Source organism: Falco biarmicus, chromosome 6 (genome assembly GCF_023638135.1).
Source record: "Falco biarmicus isolate bFalBia1 chromosome 6, bFalBia1.pri, whole genome shotgun sequence".
In the NCBI taxonomy this organism is placed as follows: Eukaryota; Metazoa; Chordata; class Aves; order Falconiformes; family Falconidae; genus Falco; species Falco biarmicus.
Window position 1 is genome coordinate 15991629 of NC_079293.1, and position 17234 is coordinate 16008862.

The 17234-nt window shown below is 39.2% G+C and overlaps 1 protein-coding gene across 1 annotated transcript in view; it reads left to right on the forward strand.

Moving 5' to 3' along the window:
* EYS (eyes shut homolog) overlaps positions 1 to 17234 on the forward strand; it is an 872029-nt gene that overhangs the window by 801146 nt on the left and 53649 nt on the right. The window contains exon 41 of the mRNA XM_056343434.1: positions 4014 to 4186. Coding sequence (XP_056199409.1) covers positions 4014 to 4186 — 173 coding nt within the window. The remainder of the gene's footprint in view (positions 1 to 4013; positions 4187 to 17234) is intronic.

The following is a 17234-nucleotide window of genomic DNA, read 5'->3' on the forward strand; positions in this document are numbered from 1 at the left end:
GATTTGGCTATTGCACAAAGGTTTCAATGGATGATCCCAATCACCTTTGCATTATCCTGGTGTTTTCTAGAAAGAGATTTAATGAATCTTTGCATGAAGGGTAATTCAACTTAAAGTCTAAACTGATAGAGTATGATGCTCCTTAGGATTTTCCAGTAATTTAAAACATAATGGCAATAGGAATAAATAATAGTAACGACTTTAAAATAAAGTGATTTACATCTACTATTTATTAACTGAAGAAGCTTGGGAAGCTGTCCCCTCCAACTTCCATAGCTTTGCCCTAGATAATACAGTGAAAGCACTAAAAGAACTTGTGTCTTTAAGTATTGAGCCCACTGTGGCATATATTTTTTGACATTCTCAGCTTAGCACTGTCATTATTAAAGGGTGTTGGGTGTCCTTCCTTTCAAGGAAGACCTTTAGCATACGCTGTGAAAATGGCATGTACAGGGCTTTCAGTGTGAATCTCAGAGCATAGTACTCCTACTATACAGGTGGAAAAAGCACAGGCATATAGAAAATTATACTCTGCTGTGGAGAGCCACAACACTGTATCACTAGAGTAAAAATTATGTCTATGGCACATTGTACAGAGGGTTTATAATCTTTTCCTTTAAAAACAGGATTAGTTTAAAAGTCAAAAACTGGTTAAATACAGCTGTGTCTGTGTTATTAATGTGTAACAAGCCAGTCTCCTCTGCATTGTGCAATATCTAAAAAAAAAAAAGTTATCAAAATCTGTGTTGGCATCCCAAAGCTCAATCTTATACAAAATTTTTATTTCATTAAATCAGTTCACCGATGTAGTACTGATTCAAGGAGAAGAATTTGAATTACCAATGTCATGTCATACCATGCAAATGCTTCTTGATGATTTTCCTTCTAATCTAATGTCTTGACCAAAGATCAAAGGAATATTTTAACATGGGAAATTATAATACAAATTGTGTCCCTTGCCATTTCAGAAGAGGATTATAAGAATGTCAGAGAACAGTTCATCTTCCCTACACTTTTTTCTTCATATGTCATAAGGCTGGTGACATGAGGTGATGGTGCTCTGATATTGTTCTGGTCTCTTCTCCTCCTTTTCTACAATATTTCTGTCTCTTCTCCCATTTTCTCTCACAGTTTGTGACATTCTTCCTTCATATGATTCTGGAAGGTTAGGGTTTTTTTCTCTTTATACTTCTGGAGTTGTCAGTACTCCAGTTTAAAATCTGGAGCTTTTGCTAGTATGCAATAGACACCATGGCTGCCTGATTTTCTTTTGATGACCTATAAATCTGCATCCATATTAGTAGATAATGTAGTTCAATAGGAGTAGATTTACAGGGCAAATCGATTAGTGCTGAGGACCCAACATCCCCATTATTCTTGCTTCAGGGAGCTTTAACTCACACTAGACCCGGTCTGGCCCCAGGGACTGAATGCCCATTAGCAGCTGGAGAACCTGAGGTGTGAGACAATCTTCTGGTGCAGATTCATCTGAAAGAAATTGAGTTCATGGACTCTTGAGACCACTCCACAATGTGAACCAAGGTGTTTCAGCTGGGGACAAGAAGGTTTCATTCAAAACCATGCTCCGGATCTGAACTCAAACACTAATATAAACATGTAATACATTTCAGCAAAGCACTCCAAATTTGTTTCAAGATTTGCAGCCTCAAAATTCCAATATTTTCCTTGTTTCTTTCATGCATTATTCACTTTCTTCATCTCATGTATGTAATTATCCAATGATTTTTTTCATGGAGCCAAGCACAGGTGTACAGCATATAGGCAAAAGATTCTGACTTGCTGTCCCCTTTCATTTGCTTCTTGTATTTTTAAAGGATAGCAGGACAGCATGAAATTGTGAAATCCACTTGGGAGAAGTCCCTGGCCCTTGAAGCATTTATGTGTTTCTTGCAGCTGAGATTAATTCAGCAGAATATGGGAGACCTTGTCATCTTCTTAACCAAGTACAGTGACAGACTGCTTTTGAGAGAGAATAAGTCATTCAGGACGTCATATTTCAGTATACTAACTCTTGTAAATTGGCTGTGATTTTCTTTCTGTGTAGTTAGCTGTTATATTTTCAAGCTTTGTATTATTTTGTGGAACTTCTAAAAAACTCTTTTCTTTGCCTCATTTGAAATCACTCTTCTTTGTATTAGGGTGTTATGGCATCAACAGTGAAATGTTAGAACATTGCTTATTTTAATAACAATAAACTTACAATTTGTTATGACACCTGCTATTTTTAATCTTCTCCACAACAGCAAAGTAAGACTATAAAAAGAAATAGCCAATGTTGATATATACAGCTCAATAGAAGAATGTATGAAAATTGGGGTTTTTTTTGAAGTGAAGACTAAAGTCTTATGTATTTTGGCAGTCAGCAATGATGATCTGCCTTTTCTATAAAGAAACAGAAACACATTTGAAAACTTGTTTTAGAGATCATCACCATCAATTATAGATTTCCAGGGAGAATTCAGTTTATTGTTTCTCTTTTAATCAGCTGAACTGTGTAATGCTGATATTAAAACAGTTGAAAGCAGGCTTCTTGATGCTGCACAAACGAAAGCAATCCAGTATCTCATTTACATTCCTCTAGTGGTGTCTGCAGCAGATCTATAAATAGAATAGGCTACACAGAGAAATTTATTATTGCAGCTGATAGCAATTTTCTTTTGCAAAGGTGTCTGGAGGCATTATTCATGAGATTCATTCTGGTAGACTCTCCAGCTGAGATCCTTGCTCCCCAGAACTGCAGGTGGTCAGTTTAGAAACACACTAATCAACTGCTATGCACAAAGACTGTCAAAAGACTTACTTATTTCCCTCTTTTAAAAAATACAGGAGTTCTCTCAGCTCCATATTATTTTCTCTAACCTGATTGCACGGATATTATAAGCAGTGAACAGATTTTTAGAAATCACATGTATTTGACATTTTATCACTGAACATCCTAATGATTATGCTGTTATCTGGAAAAAATGTAATGGCTGTGGTTTGATACAGCTGACATCATGTCTTCTGCATTCATACCCACAGGCACATGTGACCTTATGAAGTATAAGGCAGACATGTTTGTATTAAATACTAAGGATATATAGGAATCACAGGAACTGACCTATCTAGCTGTCATGTAATTTCAGTCATAAAACAAGGGGAAAATTGAATAAGACCTTTCATGAAATTGTATTTATAATAAGTGATAGATGGGGATGTCTTAGACTCCTGCTTTCCCTATCTGATTTTGGGTTTCTTACCATATCTGCCATTGTGCTGCATCTATATACTAAAAAAAAGTTTAATATATACAAGCAGAATATGTACATTTCTCAACATTTGTTTCTATAATCCCTCAAGTCTGATTACAACTTATTTTTCCCTTGTCTATTCTAATATTCTTTCTATGATTGAGAACATAAGATAAATGAAAGCAGAGATATTACCTGTTTATTCTGATTCTATTTCAGTATAATCACTACTTCAAGTATTCATATTTCAGTTTTTATTTATGACCCTACTGTGTTGTCACAAGCTGTAAGTAACACTTGAATGTACAAATGATGTTTCCATTTGCAAAGTAAACTACAACTTTTACATTTTCTGTTTTCACTTTCTTTCCTTTTTTTCAGACGTAATAGAAGAGCTGGTTTTCTGTAGCAGTTACTTCAATTACATTATGAAAGCAGCAGCACAAATAACTAGTGAGACATTAGAAAAGTCACATATCTTACCATGAAAGGAAAGCTAAATTAAAATATAAAATTAAACCCAAAAGAACCTGTCAACTCAAATTACCCATAAAGCATTCTGGCATCTCTAATGCCAGATACACAAGCAACACTAAAAAAAAAAAAAAAAAGGTTGAGAATTAAGAGCAGCAAAACAAAGGAATGTGTTAACCATGTCAAATGTCACTGATTTTCTGTGAGTTTAAAACCCATCCTGTTTTTCTAAGTGTGTTGTTGTACTTATACTTTTTAACTAATTATTTTTTTATTTAAATTTTCCAGTGATGCAGAAAATTGGTTTTGTGAATGCCCTAAACTCTACTCTGGAAAACTTTGCCAGTTTGTGACTTGTGATGAAAATCCATGTGGAAATGGTGCTACATGTTTTCCAAAGTCCAGGCAGGATGCTGTTTGCCTTTGTCCATATGGAAGATCTGGCATCCTCTGCAGTGATGGTAAGAACTGTACTTTTCATGCATCAGTCATAGTTTCTGTCCTTTATAAAAGCTGTGGTGAGAAATAAGTCAAGTACTTTGAAGGCAAAACAGTGAAAGAGACCACCTCTCCACCTTCAAACACAGCCCAAAATCCAGTCACAAGCAAAGAATGTATGAGCTGGGCATCCTCCCTATGTGCTGTTTCATAAAAGTGCCAGACAGAGAAAGGGAGACAGAGGGATCAAAGAAGCTGAAAGTAGACAAGCTACGAAATACCAAGTAATGTCTGATGTTTTAGTAATTTCCCCGGAAAAAAACTGAGAGTGAGATTTGACTGAGAGCTCCTTTGGAGAAAATATCTACTGTAGATTGATTTTTCCTCTGCGTAGGGAAGCATTACTTCGTACATTTCGTAAATAAAAGGAGTATATAAACAATATTTTCTGGATTGTAAAAATACCACTGGGTCTAAAATGTGATTCATTTCTCAGGTCAAAAAGAGAAACAAATTAAAATTTACCAAGTGCTTTGCTATGAAACAGGAGACAGGAGGAAGGGAAATTAATAAAGCTAAGTAAATAGGTCATTTTTACTAATATTATAAAGTGAAGGGCTTTTATTCCTTAAAGCATTGATTATAAGGATTGTTCTAGGTCATAAATTCCTGTCTGTGAACATCCAAGGTATTCTTTTCCCCTAACACTGAATGTAGCGGGAAGTATGACTGAAAAATCTGCATATAGAAAATAATCACTGGTTCTGAGCTGATTTAGCAGTGTAAATGAAGTGCACTTTAAAATAAAGATTAACCAATGTTCAGGTCGGATAAAAGCCAGTATTGTCTTTTTCTTCATAACAGACACATCTTTACCTCTTATTTAAAATTTTAATTTCCAGAATTTTCAGTAGAGGAACATTTATGTTTTATCCATGTTTTCATCTAACCCTGATAATTGATAGTCAATAGCAAAGATGTAGGCAAGTGTATGAAACATGTATGATATTTTTTTTATAATCTTTCTTAACTTGCAGTAGCCCAAAATATTGGGGCTTCATGTGGTGTGTTTGGTGTCTGGGTTGGCCCTTGAGATTTCTTTTCTTCCGTACACTTCTCTAATTAGTTTTTGTGGCCATTTAAACTTGATATGTAAAAACCTGTGCCAAAGAGCTCCAGAGCTTAAGCATATTGCTTGTGCAGAAGTACTTCCATTTGTTTGCTTAACTGTGCCAATTGCTAATGACATTAAATGCCTCAAGCTTCTTTGTTAGAACGGATGTTTCAGAGTTGTTCCCTGTTTTATGAATGTTTCCCTGTTCACCTTCTCCATGTCTTTCCTGATTTTACATATATCCTTACTATAACCCTCCCAAAATTATTTCTGAAGTCCAAATTGATTCATTCATTTTTAGGGCACCAGCCATGCTGTATCTTGAGTCATACAGGCTGCCTTTCTTTGTTTCTTCTCAATTCCACTGCATCCCCTTTGAAATGAGGGGCCAGAGCTGACTGCAATATTCAAGGTGTGATAAGGCCAGTGCTTTATACAATGGTGGTTGACATTTTTCTGTTTTACTCTCCTTTTCTTAACCATTTCTTCCATTCTGTTTCCTTTTCTGAGTACACTGACGTTTTCATGAAACTGCTTGTTAGAACTCATAACACCTCTTTCAATGCACATGTCAAGTTCAGAGCCCACCATTCAGTATCTAATGCTAGGATTGTTTCTGTAATCTACCTCAATTTACATCTGTCAACACTGAGTATCATCTAATGCTTTTTCCCTGTAGTTGCTCAATGAGGCTCTTCTGCAACTCTTTGTAGTTAGTTGTCTCTAAATTGAGAGTCTGAATAAAAATTGAGAGGCTAAATTGAGAGAAAGTGCACAAATTCAGTCATTTATTAGACTTCAGAGCTGAAGGCTTTGATAGCACAGAAAGAATGACATTTTATTGAGTGGAAAGCAAAGCCTCTGTCTGGACCATCACTGTAAGCAAACAAAATGAGGAAAAACACTTAGTTTCATAGGACAGAGTATAAATCTAGGCTCAATAAGCCTGCAGCATAAAAAGTTATTGAAATAAAAAAGATTATTTTACTGAACTGTGTTTTGAAAGTTTAGAAGGAATAGAAATAAGCTGAGCACAGACAGAAGTCTTGTTAAGCTTGACTTTGCATTGAATCTTAAAATGAGCTACAAAAGGCCTTTGTATCATATATGCTAAAACTGAACAAATAGGGGAGAAACAGAGCCACAATGCAGTGAAGGCTGTGTGCAGCCTTAGGGATAGTCCTAGCAGCATCAAAGCCGTACGTTTGGTGAGATATTTGAAGATAATGATAGGCTGCCTAATTACAATGGTAAAACAATGTAAATTATAGTAGAAACAGAAGACAAATGTAATTGTTTACTATAACAAAATCAGTAGCCTAGATACTAAAGTTATTAGAAAGAAATGGTCCATAAAATTCAAAGTCTAGGCGCATGCATTTTTAATGAATCATCTCCCCTTTAAGATACTCAATAATATTGTCTCTACTATTAAGATTAGTAAACAAGTGCATGCTACTTTTGGTCTGAAACACTGAAGAAAATCTTGTTTCTTCTAAATGCTCATCAAACAACAGTTGGTCTTCACCAACAAGACATGTACAAGATGTTACAGTGATTATTTGATAAAATGAATATAGCAAATGTACCAAATAGAACTGCAGATTTCATGCCAGCATTGCTGTTCCTACCAACAGAGATTATTTACAAAAGACAAAGTAAGGATAAATAGAGATGGAGACAGAGCCACAAAGGAGCCCACTGCTACAGGTCTTGTCTGTATCAGAGCTCCAGCTGCCATCTGTTAGAGAGCTGGAAGTCATGCTAAGAACAACATCAATATCTAAAAATATGTAAGAAAAAGTGATAATAAAACTATTGTCACTATTTAAAAAAAAAATGTTTGGTACAACAAGTTTAAAATAGATCATTTTATGAGGAATGCACAGCATTCTAAAGTGAGAGAACTACAGGGATACTGTCAATGTGACAAGGCAAAAATTTGACAGGTAGTGACTTCTATTAGACAGACCTATGTAAATATGGGAAAACAGACAGGCTCCTGGGACTAACAAGGACTTCAGTTTCTGAAGCAGATGGAGCATACTGCAGTCTAAGCAGGGGGGTAACAATTGCTCTGAGTTTATCTTAGTTACGTTATGCTTGGTTCAGACATCAAGAAAAGCTTCCTAGAAGGATGACCATTTCTCCAAATATACAGTAAAATGCATTATATCTCAATACACATCTTTTCTTGTTTTTATTATTAGATGACCATGTCATTATAACTGCAAGGTGACCATCATATATTGAAATCTCTCTCAAGAAGCTACATAGCTAAGTCATAATGGGCCAAAAGGGACGTGCGATGATAATATAAGTTAGAAGAGAGAACAGACTGCATTGATTAGACAAAGGACCTGGCCAGAGAAGCATGCTGACCAGCCAACTATTTACACGTGACTCGTCCTTTTTGTCCCTGTATCCTTCTATTTTTCCAGCCCTTGTTCCTCCCCAAATCACCTAATTCCCTCCTTTTCCCCACCTTTGGTTCTTCCCTTAAACATCCCTAAGTCCTGTGCTATTCAAAAATATTCTTCACTTGCATCCCATAATGTGTCCCATACCCTCTGGCAGTTACACCCCTCTGTCCAAAACACCGACTGCTCCAGCAGTGACTCATTGTGCTGGGTGTCACACCTGGACACTAGGGTTGAGGGTCTCCTGGGTCAGCCCTGGGAAGGCCCTGACAGGGTGTCCCTTCCTCTGAATCCTTCATTTGGGTTCCCCCCTGACTTTGGCCTCTGTGCTCCTCTGGGATTATGGAGATGGGCCTGTGGTGGGCTGATGGCTCCTGGAACAGGGCTAGGAGTAGTTGTAGCAGGTATTAATTGAGTTCCCCCACCTGCCATTCTCTCTCTCTCTGTGCTGCTTTGTGGGTGTGCGAGTGAACATTTATCACAGAACAAAATACTGTGGATCTGAGGGGTTAAACGCCCTCATGACTTTCAACTCAGGGGGGTGGAGTTGCCTGAAACAAGAATTTAGTCAGTTACTAAAATAGAAAACAGGAAATACATAGCAATGCCCATGGTCAATATGTAGCAATTTGGAACAGAAACTATGCCTACATAGGTAGCTGAACTCAATCTCCCAAGTGACTTTGTTTTTTTAACCTGTACATAAAGGGATCTATATCATTTAAACTAAGTCCAGTTATTGAGCTCTGGCTTTTCAGTAGTTTGGTGTGAAAGCAGCCAAAATTCAAATTCAAGCCCTAGTCTGATAAATCCCCTTTCACATGTAATTTAGTAACAAGTTGTTTGCATTCTGTTTCTTGCAGATTGTAAATCCCCTCCAGTATTTAGGATCACACTGGTGAACAAAAGTGTTTACAAATAGCTGCATTTCATACCAAATGAATACATATTCTCCAACAGCGCTATGAACTTTTGTTTTCTGTAAAATGCTTTTTACAATACTTCCTATATGTTTGATTTTTCTACTTTTAAAAGTTGGTCAGGAAGACATATCAACAACTCAATATAGAAACAAGTAAGGATTAGGTTAGCACTAGAACTGCCTGTCATCCAGGGACATTTGTCGTTTCATAGGATCTAAGACTTCAATGAAAATCTGTGGTGCTTGCTCAACCCAGAGAAAGCTTGAGCTCAGACAGATATGTGGCTTTAAGGATTTTTTATGTATAAGACAGAAGTGTTAAAGAGGAAATATCAGGGTATCATTGTACTGTGGAGTTGTGATGGCCTGCTAAATATAAATGAAGCAGAAATAGTTCATTCACTTGGGATGTAAATGAACACCTGGACTTCTTAACACTTGATGTTGTCGTTAATTACGTGTTACACAAGAAACTGGGCCCTTCTGGGAAGCTGTTGGTCATAATATGAAGCATTTTATTAAGCCAGAAATCAAAGGCAAGGGCTTTGTAAGCACAAAGGAAAATTTAAGAGAAGCATTTCAAAGGAATGTGCATTGCTAAGGTGAGTAATTGTGTCAAGTGCAGTGTTTTAGACCAAACTTCATTGTTTTAGTTTCAGTGTTTCACATATGTACACATGTGAGGACATAGAACAGAGTCCTAACTGTGACATTGTATTTAAGAAACACACACCAAAAAGGGCCATCCACAGGGTGCATTCACAGCAATCTGTAACTGTGTTCCTTGCAACATTTCTGAGCAACATTTATGGTAATGCTTCACAGTCTAAAGGATTCCAGCAGGTTTTCTGTAAGATGTATTCCCTCTATGTATAAAGTTCATTTCAAAGAGCTGGAGTGGGGGATAGTCACTTGCTCCAAGCTCTGTAGAGTGAAAATCATCCTGCAAGTGAATTGCTTCTGTGCAGCTACGCTTGCACACAATGTCACCTTCAGAGCTGTTTGGATCTGCAAACTAAATTGTGCAGTTCAGTGACAGCAGATGCCCAAAGGGAATTTCCTCAGATAAAAAAAAAATACTGCATTGCATGTTTCTGGTCAGTGGTAAGAGACTTTGGGGAATGCTGATCAGAGTTGCTATGCTTCCTGTTCAAGAGAATTTATTTTCTGAGTCATTTGGTTATAGCTGGGCCTTAATCTCCCCCTCTCCTCCAATGTGAGGAATGTCATAAATATTGTGAGACGCACTCACACACTATTAATGTCAGTGCCATATTATCAGTTTTTCAGATTCATATTTTCATCCTTGAGCAGTGAAATCACTTTTATTATTTCAAATCTTAGCTTCCAATCAGAAGTGCGAGTTACTAGTCCATATGATTACAGAAAAAAGTTAAGGTAATAGGGCCCATGATCTCCATGACTACTGATGCCACAAGACAAATAAAAGGAATACCTAAGTATTTACTGGGGTGGGGAGGGGAAGGAATACACCTGAATTACCCGTTACATGGATCACTAACTCCTCATACAATAATCTTCCAGATGTCAGGAGTCTTCTACCTTGAATCCTCAGCTGGCAATGCACCACCCTGCAGCTCCAGCACCACTTATCTTTTCCTCCTTGCACTTTCCACAATTTCTAGTGAGGAAAGTGGGTTGCCTATTAGAAAAAACAGCTTTAAAAACAGCTGAGCAAAGAGCTTTGGCTGGAACTCAGGGCAAAAAAGGAGTTTACTACCTCTGGAAGAAGGGGCAGGCAACTCAGGAGGACTATAACGATGTGGTGAGGTTATGCAGGGTGAAGACTGGAGAGGCAAAAGCCCAGCAAGAACTCGGGCTGGCTACTGACATAAAACATAACAAAAAATGCTTTTACAAACACTTTAGAAACAGAAGGAGGACCAAGAAGAATCTCCATCCTTTATAGGATGCAGCAGGGAACATTGCCAGAAAGGCTGAGGAAAAGGCTGAGGTACTCAGGGCTGACTTTGCCTCGGTCTTTAGTAGTAACACCAGTTACCCTCTGGGTACTCAGCCCCCTGAGCTCGAAGACAGAGATGAGGAGCAGAAGAAGTCCCAACAGTTCAGGAGGGAATGGTTAGTGACCTGCTGTACCCCTTGGGCATGCACAAGCCTACAGGGCAGGATGGGTTCCACCCAAGGGTACTGAAGGAGTTGGTGAAAGAGCTTGCTAAGCCATCATTTATCAAAAGTCCTGGCTAACCAGGGAGGTCCCAGAAGACTAGTGGTTAACCATGTGACACTCACCTACAAGAAGGGCAGGAAGATCAGGGAAACCACAGGTCTGTCAGCCTGACCTTGGTGCCAGGGAAGTTTATGGAGAGATCATCCTGAGCTCCATCAGATGGCATGAGCAGGACAATCAGGAGATCAGGCCCAGCCAGCGTGGGTTTGTGAAAGGCAGGTCCTGCTTGACAAACCTGATCTCCTTCTACAAGATGACCCACCTAGTGGATGAGGAAGAGGTTGTGTATGGTGTCTACATGGACCTCAGTAAAGCCTTTGACACAGTTTCCCACAGCATTCTCCTGGAGAAACTGGCTGCTTGTGGCTTGGACAGGTGTACTCTGTGCTGGGTTAAAAGCTGGCTGGATGGCCAGGCCCGAAGAGCGGTGGTGAATGGAGTTACATCCAGCTGGTCACAAGTGGTGTTCCCCAGGGCTCAGTACTGGGGCCAGTTCTGATTAATATCTTTATTGGCAATCTGGACAATGGGATTGAGTACAGCCTCAGAAAGTTTGCAAACACCAAGCTGAGGAAAGAGTGTTGATATCTGCTTGAGGTCAGGAAGGCTCTGCAGAGGGAGACAGACAGGCTGGACTGATGGGCCAAGGCCAAGTGTATGAGGTTCAGCAAGGAGAAATGCTGGGTCCTGCACTTGGGTGACAGCAACCCCACACAACACTACAGACTTGGAGAAGATTGGAAAGCTGCCTGGTGAAAAAGGAGCTGGGACCTGATTGATAGCCAGCTGAACACGAGCCAGCAGTGTGCCCAGGTGGCCAAGAAGGCCAACAGCATCCTGGCTGGTATCCAAAACAGTGTGGCCAGCAGGACAAGGGAAGTGATTGTCCCCCTGTACTCGGCACTGGTGAGGCTGCACCTCAACTACTGTATTCAGTTTGGGGGCCCTCATTTCAGGAGGGATGTAGAGGTGCTGGAGCATGTCCAGAGAAGGGCCACAAGGCTGGTGAAGGGTCTGGAGCACCAGGCTTACGAGGGGTGGCTGAGGGAACCGGGGTTGTTTAGTCTGGAGAAAAAGAGAGTCAGAGGGGACCTTATTGCTCTCTACAGCTACCTGAAAGGAGGTTGTAGCGAGGTGAGTGTAGGTCCTTCTACCTTAAGGAGGCTGTGACCCTGTGGGAACCCCATGCTGGAGCAAGCTCCTGGTGGGACCTGCGAACCCATGGAGAGAGAAGCCCACGCTGGAGCAGGTTTGCTGGCAAGACTTGTGACTCCACAGGGGACCCACACTGGGGCAGCGTGTGCCTGAAGGGCTGCACCCCATGGAAGGGACCCACACTGAAGCAGTTTATGAAGAACTGCAGCCCATGGGAAAGGCTCACACTGAGGAGTTCATGGAGACTGTCTGCCATGAGAGGGACCCCATGCTTGGAGCAGGGGAAGAGTGTGAGGAGTCCTCCTCTGAGGAGGAAGAAGCAGCAGAGGCAACGTGTGATGAACTGACCACAACCCCCATTCCCTGTCCCCCTGCGCCATCGGTAGAGAGGAGATGGAGAATTTGGGAGTAAAGTTAAGCCCAGGAAGCAGGGAGGGGTAGGGGGAAGGTGTTTAAAGATTTGGTTTTATTTCTCATTACCCTGCTCTGGTTTGATTGGTAATACTTTTTTTCCTCAAGTGGAGTCTGTCTTGCCCCCATAATTATAATTGGTGACTGATCTCTCCCTGTCCTTATCTCAACCAAGGAGCCTTTTGTTATATTTTCTTTCCCCTGTCCAGTTGAGGAGGGAAGTGATAGAGCAGCTTTGGTGGGCACCTGGCCTCCAGCCAGGGTCAACCCACCACAGCTTAGAAGACTGGAAAGAAAATACAGTGCTTAGCAGTAATTTCCATTCTTTTTTTTCAGTGTTGTCTTTGCAAATATGTGAGCCGACATTTAGAACTGAATAATACTCATCCCACAGTGTATATGGCTGCTGATCCTGGAGCCAGACACTGAGCTGATAACTGTTCACAGTTAATCAATAATAATATAAAGAAGTGGATTATCAGATTGTAATTCTGTAGCCTGAAGTCTTCATCTCTTTCTGTCCCTTTCATCTGTCTTGGTTTTTGCAATGTATTGTAACGTTGTGGTTCAAGATGCATTGACAGTGAACACTGAAAGGAACATTAATTTTAACTCATAACAGAAAACTCAAAGATAATGAAACCATTATTCTCTTTCTCCTTTGTCACTTTATTGTCTCCTCTTTGTTAAGATTTTTTTCAAACTGTAGTTGATTTTTTTTACCTCTAACTGTTATGCTCACCTCTGATATGATGTACAATGTTAGCGAAGTAGGTAACCAACCATATTAATATATTTATATAATGGGATAATTTGTCATTATTTGTTTGTGAGGCAATGGGACAAATCATACCTTATTACTTGTTCAATACTGGGAATGCAAGAGAGGACGGTGATGAATGGCGTAGGACTGACAGAGAGACACAGGACAAGATCAAGGACAGAAAGTTGATAAAAGGCCTCAGTACTCTGTCAGAGATGTGTGTGGTTTAGACACAGTGTTAACTTTGTGGTTTTTCGTGGCTTATAATCAGACCCATTGGGATGCATATCTGTTCTTTAACACTTCAGACTATGCACTGCAAAAGCAGGAGTGTAAACCAGCTTAGATGGTTTCTAGGCAGGAACAGGGAGATAACCCAGTGTTGTTAGCTGTGCCCTCTGCTATTTCAACCAGCCCCAAACATTTTGTAATGTTTTGAAGGACTGTGTTTCAAGGAAAAGAAGACTATTAAGGTTATACAATTTTCTGCGCAGTTCTGGCCCCATAGCTTTATAAAGAAAAGAAAGCGAATAAAAGGAATAGGTGGAGTTTTCTTGCTTGACACAATTCTGCCAGTTACTGTATCCTTCATACAGGGTTATCAATTTTTTCAATTCTAAAATGCTTTTTTTTAAAATTTTTAAAATACAACATGTTAAAGATATGTTAAAGTATGGCAAAGTTATCTGCATTAAAATCAAACTAATGAAGGTCACTGTATGAAAGATATCTCAAAGATTGAATGTTTTATACTGATGTACATTTACTGATAACCTTTAACTTTATGATGTGATTGGATAAAGATCTCTTGATAAATAGTATTTAGTGTAGAGAAGAAACATTATCAAAAATGTGGCATAAAATCTATAAGCAGCAGTCATGAAAAAGATAAAATATGGAATAGCCATCAAGCTAGATATATTGAATTAGCCAGAAATAGAAACCTTTGACTCAGGATTAGTTCACATTCCCAAATACATTGGACTTTCCAGAGACCAGCATGCAGAGGACTACTTACAAACACTTACTGCATATACCTACCTGCTAAGGATAGGGTAGTTAATTAGATACTGCATCTGACTTTTACTAAGTGTAAGAAACTGCTTCAACACTGTGGAGAAAACTGCGAATAAGTAAACCAAAGTAATGTATAATTGTTTTCATAAAACATGCCTGAGGGGCTCCTAATATGTTATTATATATACTTATATATAATATACTTAAACAGTATTTCTCCATTTGGTGGCCACATGCCTTACATAGGTCTAGCTCCATATGGTGGTCACACACCGTTTCATGTAACATCCAAGCACCGTGCACACACAGGGGAGGACCAGCACAGAGGGGAGCAGAGGTGGGGTATGATGGAGGTTAGCAAGTGCAGGCAGTGCTTCTGCAAGTCAACAATAAAAAAGGACAGTCCAATCTGGGAATTTGAAACTCCCTAAACCCATCGATGGGTCTGAGTTGCTCATCTGAGGAAGACGTGCCCTGCTTCCTGCTGGCCTCCTGATAACCACTGTTACATAAATCTTTCTGTGCTCAGATATTAAGTTTAGCCCACTATTAGTGCTATACTGGATTTACCGTTGTTTTGACTTGGGTAATTGTACTACTGATTTATACTGTGCTGTAATTCTGAGATAAATTGTTTATCCCAAAAACTGTTGGCTGGTGGTGCCTGTTAATATCTGGAACCTATCTCACAGCAGGGATGTCTTAAGCCTCTACAGTGCTGGATGAGTTATTGAATGTACTTCATGGCCCCAGCAAAATGCAATCAAAACTGGGTAAAAAGACCATAAAGAGCTGAAAGGAGATGCTCAAGTAGTCAAAGATGGGCATTATTTATGAAAATTCTTTTTATCAGATGACATTCTCCATTATACCTTCTTCAGGACTTCACACAATATTCTTCAGAACGTGTCACTTCTGTCTAAGATGTTCCAATCTCAGGCTATCGCTGAGGTGTGTCTAAGAAGCATTTTAAACCTGCTTGACGTTGTCAAAATGTTGACATCTGACAGTTGACCAAATATAGCATGCAGAACCTGTCTGCAGATGTTGAGTATTGCTGTCTATATTTACTGGTATTAACAATTGTAATAAAATCGCTTATCTTTCTGTACCATTTTCTGTTAATTTATTGCTATAAAACTTCATGATCAATTTGCCCTGGTAGCTTTTTCTCTCAAGCCTGTATTCTTAGATTTAGCCTAAAAGCAGGAGGAAACAATAGGCAAAACCACAATTTAGAGACACAATGACCAACCTTTTCAGTACTGTGGGTAGCCCAGACCATATGTAGTATCACAGGCCATATATAAATGGTGATGCTAGTCTCTGGAATCAAATGATAGCAACTTCCTATGACAGCGAACTTACGAAACTAGATTTTGGATAACATGTTTAATTTAGTAAGGCCAGTTCCCACTTCTGACTTCTTAAAATACTAGCCACGTGTCCCTCATTTTAGGTAAAGTTATTTAAAGATTTATATTTTTTTAGTAACCTTGAATAGGAACAGTTCTGTTATCAACACAGTTTTATTATGACTCCAACAAAACCTTCACCCAGTAAATCTATCTATCACTTTGTTACATAAGAAAATGCATAAAGAAAAGCTGAGTCTGGTCTTAGTAGCCCTGAATTTTCTGCCCCCCAGCTCATGAGCTAAAACTGATCTTGCTTAAATGACATATAAGTTATATATATTTTAGGTTTTTTAACTAAATTTTAGTTATAAGTACAAATTGAGATCTTTGAGCCTTTTGTTACAGGACGTGTCCAAATTGCAGTGAAATTGAAACTGGCACGTACTAATAATCTAAGAATATGGGTATATGTAACAATATTCTGTATGTTGTGCAGTACCTGGTCAGTGGGAGTAGCAGCCTTCTACGTCCAGGTCCCGCTGTTGTAGATCACTTTGCAGGACCTTCCTTTGTCAATGTTCAGTCCATCTTTATAGAGAATGCTGAAAGGAGCAAATAGAAAGGCAAAAAAATAACTCACCAGTTAGAAATCTTCAAGGAAACAGCTGAGACAATGGCATACTTCATCCTGGGAATACAGTGTTTTACCCTGCTGGGAATAACTTGTCAAGAATAGACTCTTCAGTGGTCTCTGTCAGTGAAATAAATTACCTGGCTCTGTGGAGGTACATGGTAGAATTTGCCTTTTGCCTTATAAAGGGCAGCAGTAAAAGACAATAAATACAAAGGCCTCCTTTATTTTAAATCTTCTTGTGTCTTAAATATTTTGTATTTCATTAAATAAAAGAAAAACAAACAAAGGGGGGGGGGGGACCAAACAAGAATACTTCACATTAAAGGAGCTGCCTGTTTGTCATAGCTTCCTGAGCAGCACAATAAGAACTTGAGCCTCCCTCAGGCATGGTCAGGTAATTTGAGGGAATACTAATGAACTGCAGCCAACAGCAAGTTTAAATATGGCAGAGTTGTATTTTTCGTCCATTGCAGCACATGACTCACAAAGGTCTGAGACTTGAGGTTACGTTCAGTCAGACTAGGCCGAGAACAAACTCATTGCCAGTTTTCTTCTAATTAGGACAAAATCACTGTTTCATATGGAAATTTCCTGGCTCCCGTTTAAGATCCCAGAACAAGGCATAATGTGCCACATGTGTGAAGTAGTGCTTAATAAATGGGACAGTACACTCTGTATTGCTGCAGATTCCAAGTCTGTGCTAGAAAAGGTTTGTGAGAGCCTACGTCTACACCTTTTGCCAGATGCAGATACTCCAGCAACGTCTGACACTTCAGTGCCAATATGGCAAGTTTCCCAGGCTACAAATATAGAAACAAATTCCACAAACTGGAGATGGTGGTATAATTTTTAAAATTATGTGTGATTGTGTCTCCTGCACGGTAAGTATTTAGGGCCAGATGCTTAAAGGTACTTAGGCTAACATAGATTTACTTGGGGAATATTATAATTCTTTAATAGCACTTCCCAATCTGGTTTGTACATGGAGCAGCTACATATTCCTTCCCCTTCCAGTGCCTCCTACTGCCTTCATTAGTAAAGCAGGATCCAGTCACATTTGGTTCTCAG